Source organism: Peromyscus maniculatus, chromosome 6 (assembly GCF_049852395.1).
Source record: "Peromyscus maniculatus bairdii isolate BWxNUB_F1_BW_parent chromosome 6, HU_Pman_BW_mat_3.1, whole genome shotgun sequence".
Classification (NCBI taxonomy): Eukaryota; Metazoa; Chordata; class Mammalia; order Rodentia; family Cricetidae; genus Peromyscus; species Peromyscus maniculatus.
In genome coordinates, this window is record NC_134857.1 from 68,260,148 (window position 1) to 68,268,838 (window position 8,691).

At 55.4% G+C, this 8,691-nt stretch overlaps 1 protein-coding gene across 1 annotated transcript; it reads left to right on the forward strand.

Annotated features, from left to right (window-relative positions):
• The first annotated feature begins 1,242 nt into the window (after nucleotides 1-1,242).
• On the forward strand, nucleotides 1,243-8,465 carry Sh2d2a (SH2 domain containing 2A). The gene is made up of 7 exons (XM_006976414.4): nucleotides 1,243-1,563; nucleotides 2,128-2,282; nucleotides 2,899-3,080; nucleotides 3,597-3,686; nucleotides 3,843-4,011; nucleotides 6,360-6,515; nucleotides 7,241-8,465. The coding sequence occupies exons 1-7, from the start codon at nucleotides 1,530-1,532 to the stop codon at nucleotides 7,580-7,582; spliced, it is 1,128 nt and encodes a 375-aa protein (XP_006976476.3). The 5' UTR covers nucleotides 1,243-1,529; the 3' UTR covers nucleotides 7,583-8,465.
• Nucleotides 8,466-8,691: the final 226 nt, after the last annotated feature.

Sequence of the window (8,691 nt, forward strand, 5' to 3'; positions counted from 1 at the left end):
CTTGCTCTTCTTTGGTTAGGTGTGTGCCTCCTACTTAACTTTTTGGAGCTATTACAAATAGGATATTTTTCTCTCAGAGAGTACATTGTTGGTATATATAAAGGCTACTGTTTGGTATTGATTTTGTATCCGGCAACGGTGTTATTAGAGCTAAGAGTTTTCTAGTAAATTCTATAGGGTCTTTTCCTTTTTTTTTTTTTTTTTTTTTTGGTTTTTGTTGTTGTTGTTTTGTTTTTTTGTGGTTTTTTTTTTTTTTGTTTTGTTTTGTTTTGGTTTTTTTTTTTTGGTTTTTCGAGACAGGGTTTCTCTGTGTAGCCCTGGCTGTCCTAAAACTTTCTCTGTAGACCAGGCTGGCCTCAAACTCAAAAATTTGACTGCCACTGCCTCAGAGTGCTGGGATTAAAGGCCTCCTGCACCACCACTGCCTGGCAAGTCTTTTCCATTTCTAAGTAATGTTAAATACCACGTTGTGAGTCACAGGATCTGGTCTCCTGGGTTGACACCAAAAGATGCAGAGGATGCCGCCTGCTCCATGTGACCTGCTTCTGGTACCCGGTTCTATCTCTTAAAAGGCCCACAGCTTCCCAGGACAGCACTCACTGCCTGCTTGGAATCATATGCTCAAAGCACAAACCTGTGGGGACAGTTCAGAGTGAACCACACCTGCCAATCCTGCCGTTTCTAACAGTGACCTGTGTAGTTAGAGAATCCCCTGAGGTGGCTTAGTGTTTCCCTAATCCATTATCTGCTCAAGGACGGATGTCAGGCTCCTTTTCTTGAACTCAGTGTCTCACAGATCTCATTTGGCTAAAAATAAGTCCCCCCCAGCCTCCGGAACAATGGCTCCATGGGTAAAGCCCCTGCTGTACAGGTTTGTGGACCCGCGTTGGGAGCTTCAGTGTGCACATAAAAACTGGGCACATGTCTGAAACCCCAATGCTGGTTTAAGGGGAGATACGTGGATCCCAAGGGGTTAACTGACCAGTCAGTCCAGCTGAAATTATAAGCTCAAGGCTCACTGAAAGACCCTGTCTCAAACTATAAGGCCGAGAGTGGATGAGGAAGATCTCGCTTCACCCTTTAGTTTCCATGTACACACATGGGTAAGTGCACCTGTGGTATAACACATACATCACATAAACACAGACACATACACACAGCAAAATTCTTCCAGCAGTCTAACCCACATCCTTCCTGTGGCTGCCCTGCCCCTCCGTCCTCACGTCTCTCCTCAAAGCAAAAGTTCTATGAATCTCTGAGAACTGGTAGAAAGCTTTCAGAGAAGGGAGAACGGTCAGAGAGCAAGACCTCCTCAACACTTAGTAGAGTAAGCCCCCAGCACCCCGTTGCCGGCCTTCCAGGGCCAGGACTGTCTGTCGTCTTACTGGGCTTTCCATGACGTGGGTCCGCTTCATGACCGAGGAGGTGGGTAAAGCGACGACGTTTCCTGTCCCTGGGGGTAGGAGTGAGAGGAGAGATGAGCTGCTGCCGAGTGTGCACCTCTTTTGAGAGCACCCACACCTGCCTCTATGGAGTTCTGCTTGGCTCAGACATGCCCCCAAGGTACGTGTGAAGTTCAAGACTCTCCTACCCCTTCGGCCTTCCAGGGCCTGAGCTCCCACATCCCAGTTACAGCAGCTGACCCAAGCCAGAGTGGCCATAGTGTCCACAACGCCTGCTCCATCTTGGGGGGCTCCCTACTATGCATCCCTGTGGGCAAGGGACAGGGTCTTCTGAGATTTTTAGGAGACTGAAACAAAAAGGTAAAAGAAGATAACAGGCGGAAGAACCTGGACAGGAGAGGGCCTGGCCTGAAGGGATTCACCTCTCCACACAGCTTCCAGGCTATCAGAAGGCCAGCCTCGTTCCCAGGGTTTCTTCTTTATTGACGAGTCTTCTTTGGCCGTCAGGCCCTCTGGACCCGCTTGACTCTTTACTCCCGTCCCTGAGATTCCCACCCACTTCCCCGGCACACGCTTACACTTACGCTGTCGCCATGACTACCCCTGTCAGGAAAAGCCCCTTCAGGGATGTTTGAGAGACACTCTAAGCCTGGGGTACAGGAGAGAGGGAGGGGCACACACACACACACCCCAGAAACCCCGGCAACCCCCTTCGTTCCCACAGGGAATCATGAAGCCCCCTGCCCCACCTTCAGCACCTTCCAGCCCATGAACTTGACCCAGGGGAGATGCCAGGGCCTGAATTTGGGGAGCAAGCCCAGCATGCAGGCTCTGAAGGAACAGGAGGTTCAGCTCAGCCCCAGGGCCACACACACTGCGGTAAGTAGAAACATGGAGGGGTACAGTTGCCTCATCCACTCCCACCCCCTCAAGGATGAGGGCAAGCACATGGAGACAGGGACAAGAAGGAAGGCAGCAGGGATGAGTGGCAGGCTGCGGACAGGGACGGGTGCAGAGGAGGAGGAAGTGGGGGTGCCTCCTTCCCGTGCACAGCCACCCACCTGCCCTCAGTTTCTGTGGCCCTGGAAAGCTCAGGCCCAGTCAGCAGGTGACCGGGATCAGGTCAGGCACTGATCCTGGCCAGATGCTGCTGTCTGCATTCTGGGTTAGCACCTCCGTGAAATGCCCAAAGCACGTAAGATCCTGTTTCTGTCCCTTGCCCTCCCAGCCACCAGCTCAATGTCCTTTACCAGAGAAGAGACCCCCCTCTCCTGCCTGGGGCGACTTCCTATACCATCCCCTGCCCTCTGGGGCCCGTATGGAAGGCCATCAGAAGGCCAGAAGAAATCTACGTCAGTGGCCTTGGGAAGGACTTTCTGGACAATCTGACCCTAAAATAGGTGGAGGGACCCATATGAAGATAAAAAGGAGGCAGCTTGGGGTCAGAAGTCCTCTAATCATGGCTGCTTCTGTCCCTGACGTCTCTCATGTCCAGGCTTCTGCCTCAGCCCCAGGAGCCGCCTGGGTCCTAGGGAATGCTCACAAGGAGGAAGAGGTACCTGGGAAAGGAGACCTGTCGCTGCAAGCTGAGACCAGAGCATGGGTCCAGAAGACCCAGGCCCACTGGCTCTTGCTCAGGACCGCCCCTGTTTGGTTCCACGGCTTCATCACCAGGAGGTGAGTCACAGGGGACGAAACCCCCAGAAGGCACAGGGGCTGTGGATCTGAGTCAGTCCGGAAATCATGACAGCTAGGACTCCAGCTTCCCAGGCCTTTCGCTGTGGGGGAGCTCTGGTTCAGTCCGCTCTGTGCCTCAGTTTCTCTCCCGAGGCTCGTTTACCCTACTGGCTCTAGGCCTCCTATTTTCAGCCCCTCTCCCTCCATCTCCGTCAGCTCCGTCCAGCCCTCTCCTCTTTCTTCCTACCCTTGCCGACCCTCCATTTCTCAACCCCACTTTTCCTTCATCTCCGCAGTCCAGGTTCCGACTTCCTGCCATGCCTGTTGAGGCTGCGGCTCCCCCTCCAGACGGTCCTGCAGGATGAACCCCAGGGCCCTTCGAGCAGGACCCCTCATCTCCACCCAGCCGTGATATACTTGCTTGGTGGGGGTGAGGGTCCCCTCAGGAGAGCCTGAGAGACAGAAAGGAGGTCGCAAGGGTCAGAACTGACCCCACACTTCTCTCCAACTCTACAGGGAAGCGGAGAGGCTGCTGCAGCCCCAGCCTCAAGGATGCTATCTGGTGCGCTTCAGCGAGAGCACGGTGACCTTCGTGCTATCTTACAGGTAAGGGGCCGTCCTCGACCACCCGGATGTGGGGCTTTGTGCTAACCAAGGGGCAGGCTCCTGTGCTGACCCGCACTCTCCAAGGAGGGTTCGGGGCTCTCCCCTCAGCGTGGCAGGGGGAGAAACGGTGTGTCTGACTCAAAGTGGCCCCTCCAGGAGCCGGACCTGCTGCCGTCACTTCCTCCTTGCCCAGCTCGGGGATGGGCGTCACGTGGTGCTGGGCGAAGACAGTGCCCATGCGCAGCTTCAGGACCTGCTTCAACACTACACCGAGTTTCCCCTCAGCCCCTATGGGGAGACGCTCACCCAGCCCCTTGCCCGCCAGGTGAGCCCTTACCCTAAACCCACAACTGAGGCCAATGTTGTCGTTGCCGCCCCCTCCAGGATCACAGTCAGGTCCAGGCTACTGGCATCTGCCTTTCTCATCCCAACCCATGACCGGGCACACTTGCCTACCCACGCCTCTTCCAGAAAGGCCCATGACCAGACCAGCAGGGCAAAGGGAGGCAAGCGAGGCAATCAGGTTAAATTAAGCTAGGTTTACTGAGTCTCCGGAGCGAGGGTGAGGAGGAGAGGTCCTGTCAACAGAACTATGGCCATGACAAGTGGGCACCTCACTCATAAACCTTACTTACCGTAGCAACGACAGACAGTCCAATGATGGCGTCAAGTGCAGAGACTGTGGCAGAAGCCAGGGGATGCAAGGCCCACCACTTCGCTTGGCAGGAATTGTCAAGGGGCCCCCACCTTCAAAAAGTGCGGGTGCCTCTGACCACTGAGTGTTAGGAGTGGCTCCAAACACTGAGGAAATAAACAGTGACCCAAAGCTATCCTGGGCTTCACCAGGCAGCCATTCTAGGACAAGACTGACTCCATGAGCAACACAGAGCACAAACCGATCGCAGAAGCAGTGAGGGTTAGGAAGAGGGCCACGCGGCGAACGGAGAGTCCCAGGGTTGGCACTGTCTCACACAGGGGCAGCAGAGAAGCTGGGGACATCGAAACAGAGACCTGAATGAGTGGAAGAGGGAGGTTTGAAGGCAGCTGGAGGCAGAGCATTTGGAGCGAAAGTAACAGCCACAGAGGCCCCGGAGTGGGAGGTTGTTTGAGGTGTTGGAGAATGATGAGCAGTGAGGGAAATGCCGGGGGTGGATCAGGGTGGCTGATGGACGGAGAGCCGGAAACGGGGTCAGAAGAGTGGGGTAAAGGGCCTGCCGCTCTTCCAAGGGTCTGAGGTGCTATTCCAGGTCGGATTACACTGGGCAGTTAGAAGCAAAGGCCTGACCAGACAAGTTCATGAGGGCCAGGCAGGGCCGCTGGAGAGGGAGCCGGCTGCGGTATTTCAGAAGGTGAGGGGGTGGGCTAGTGCAGGGGAGCAGCCTGCTCCTCCAAAAGGGCCTGCTGGCTGGTGAGAAGGTGGAGCTGACAGCGTCTTTGCAGAACTAGATGAGGAAGCAGGGAGATGCTGGGATGAAAATGAGAAGAGGAGCATGTCTTACCCAGAGAGAAACGTGTGTCAAGTAGGAGGCTGGGGGTCGGGGTGTAGCTAGAGGGCCTTGTCTGGCTCCGGGCCCTGGGTTCAATCCCCAGATCCACAGGAGAAAAGCAACTGGAGGCCACAGAGCTGGATCCAGTCTGGGACAAAGGTCAGAATGGGAACTGGGCCCAACACTAACCGAGCTTGAAGGTGTGGGTCCTTCTAGAGCAGGAAGCCTGTGTGTGGATGGAGAGACGGACAAAGAGGCTGCAGAGAGTGGAAGGATTCCGTGCGGGGTGGCGGGTGGCGGGGGGAGTCACGCACCTAACGACGGTGCTGTGTGAGAGCCTGGAGAAGATGTGCAGAAGTGAGAGACCGGCAGTGGGCAGAGCTGACCTTCGGTTGGGTTTGAGGTCGGAGGCGGTGAGGAACTGAGGCTGATTTTCCTGCCGATTGGGCAGCAGGGTGAATATACGGCTTCCTGGGGGACGGGCAGGGAAGTACAGGATGAACACCAGGAGGAAGAGTGCTCATTTGGATCTAGAAAGCCTTGAGTGGATTGTAGGAGCCTGAGGATGGCTGTGGCATCCGGAAGCAGGGGGCACATGGAACCCTTCATAAGGCTAGCCTTAATGCTGAACTAAAAGCTTAACTACTCAGGGGTAGTTACCAGGGAGTAACTACCTAGGTAGGAGTAGTTACCAGGGAATAACTACCTAGGGGTAGTTACCAGGGAAGGCTCATCTCTCCCGAGGTGGTCTCTGCCCCTACACATTTAGTTTCTGTCTTCACATATTAACTTCTTGAGCCTGAAGAAATAAGGCCCAGATGTCATGGAGGTCTGTCCCCCATAAAGATTCTTTTGAAGGTAAATTCTCCTAAAGCCTCCTGTTTCTGCAGCCACGAGCATAAAGACTGTCTGGGCCCTGTATTCTAGATGAAGTTCAGTGCTCGGCCCGCCTGTGACCAGAGTTCACTTCCATCCACAGTCCGCAGGGCTCCTCAACACCTTCTCTCCTCTTCCTCACACAGAGAACTTGACCCACGCCACACTTCTCTCCTCTTCCTCACACAGAGAACTTGACCCACGCCACACTTCTCTCTTCAGTTCTCCCTGCCTCGCAGCCCTGTCTTTCCTCCACTGCCCGTCATCCCCACCCCACCTCAGTCCTTCAGACCTCCTTCTCTCCCTGCAGACGGCCCAGCCGGCTGGACTTTCCCTGAGGACCGAATCAGACTCTGGAAGCAAAAGACAGGACGATCCAGACAGCCAGAGCAGCCTGCTCATCCAACAGGGGCAGGCCCAGGCCCCAGCACACAAAGAGGAAGTGTGGGCCTCCCAAGCCAAGGAGGTACGAGATGAGATGAGTGGGGACCAGCCTCTGGAGAGGGGACCAGCCTCTGGAGAGGGGGTCAGCCTCTGGAGAGGAGAGGGGATCAGCCTCTGGAGAGGGGATCAGCCTCTGGAGAGGGGATCAGCCTCTGGAGAGGGGACCAGCCTCTGGAGAGGGGACCAGCCTCTGGAGAGGGGGTCAGCCTCTGGAGAGGGGGTCAGCCTCTGGAGAGGGGATCAGCCTCTGGAGAGGGGGTCAGCCTCTGGAGAGGGGACCAGCCTCTGGAGGGGGGTCAGCCTCTGGAGAGGGGGTCAGCCTCTGGAGAGGGGACCAGCCTCTGGAGGGGGGTCAGCCTCTGGAGAGGGGATCAGCCTCTGGAGAGGAGAGGGGATCAGCATCTGGAGAGGGGACCAGCCTCTGGAGAGGAGAGGGGATCAGCATCTGGAGAGGGGATCAGCCTCTGGAGAGGAGAGGGGATCAGTCTCTGGAGAGGGGACCAGCCTCTGGAGAGGGGGGTCAGCATCTGGAGAGGGGGTCAGCCTCTGGAGAGGAGATCAGCATCTGGAGAGGGGGTCAGCATCTGGAGAGGGGATCAGCCTCTTGAGAGGGGACACAGGACAGAGGGAGAGGCCAGGAAGGTAGGGACCGCATGGGTGGAGGCTCAGGCTGAGACAGGCCTGAGCTTAGACGGTGTCTCTATGGTTCTCATCACTTCTCTTCCCTGGCCTTGCCTTTTCTCCTAGACTTCACAGGGATCCAGACCCAGGCCTCCCATCCCAGCCAAGCCTCAGCTTCCTCTTGAAGTCTATACGCGTCCTACTTCCCGACCCCATCGGGCTCTACCCGTTCACCCCATCTACCAGGAGCCTGATGAACCCATAGCCTTCTACGCCATGGGACGGGGCAGCCCCGGAGAAGCCTCCAGTAATATCTATGCTGAGGTAGAGGGGCCATCGGGAGTGGCACCCACTGGGCACCCCATCCTCCAGAAGTGCTGGTCCAGGCCTGTCTCAGGAGGCCAGGCAAAGGCGGTACCGGGGAAGAAAAGTTCAAGAAAGCCAGCAGAAAGAGGGAGCCCCTCCTGAACAGCAGGGCAAGGTGAAGTCGGCGGGCTGAAGCGGAATGGAGTGGTCCACGCAGCCGGAAACCTTGGCCCAGCTCCAGGCCTGAGACTGCTCTGTCTGTTCTCCTGGACATTCCCACGGGCTCACCTTTGCCAAGCCCTACCTGCCCCTACTTCAGAAAAAAAAAATTAAGGGAGACAGGGTTCCCTCAACCTTCCTCCTCCCAGCCTGCCTCATGACTGTCAGGCCTTCCTCAAACAGAGGACACTTGGAATCCCACTTGTCACCCCCAGGGGACTCAGAAAGTGGCCACTGCACCCCTGTGCTCACCCCTTTCAGGCTCCCCACTGAGAGTTTCAGTCACATCTGAAAGTGGTATTGAGATGCCATGAGTCAGACTCCCCATACTTCAGGTCCTTCCTCAGACTTCCTCTCTGCGGGCACCGAAGTTCCCTGCTCTGCCTGTGCCCGCTGAGCTCACCTGGGCCCCCTGCCACCTTCTGCCTTTACAGTCCTGTCTCCATCCAGGCTCCCCATGTAGTTAGTGTTGTCTTTGGGTTGCCAACCAGCTCCCAAATAAAGACATGAAGAGTTATTATCAATCATGAAGGCTCAGGCTTAGCTTAGGCTTGTTCCACTAACTCTTTTAACTTAATTTAACCTCTCTCTATTCATCTACCTTTTGCCTTGGGGCCTTTTACTTTTCTTTCATTCTGTACGTCCTACTTTCCTGCTTCCTCCATGTCTGGCTGACTGGGCCCTGGCATCTCCCTGGCGTCTTTTTCTTTCTCCCTCAAGCCTAAATTCCTCCTCCTGCTTATTCTCCCTGCCCAAAATCCCACTTATACCTCCTCCCTCACTATTGGCTGAATTCAGCTTTTTTAAAAAATGTATTTATATTTTATGTGCATTGGTGTTTTGCCTGAATGTATGTCTGTGTGAGGGTGTGGGATCCCCTGAAACAGGAGTTAGACAGTTGTGAGCTGCCATGTGGGTGCTGGGAATTGAACCTGGGTCCTGTGGAAGAGCAGTCAGTGCTCTTAACCACTGAGCCATCTCTCCAGCCCTGTCATTCAGCTTTTTATTAGACCAATCAGGTGCCGTAGGCAGGCAAGGTAAAACAGCAACAC

Coding starts and splice junctions, on each gene's coding strand:
- Sh2d2a (XM_006976414.4), top strand. CDS start 1,530: ATGGAGTTCTGCTTGGCTCAGACATGCCCCCAAG. Junction 2,283..2,898: donor CCAGGGCCACACACACTGCG/GTAAGTAGAAAC, acceptor TCTCATGTCCAG/GCTTCTGCCTCAGCCCCAGG. Junction 3,687..3,842: donor ACCTTCGTGCTATCTTACAG/GTAAGGGGCCGT, acceptor TGGCCCCTCCAG/GAGCCGGACCTGCTGCCGTC.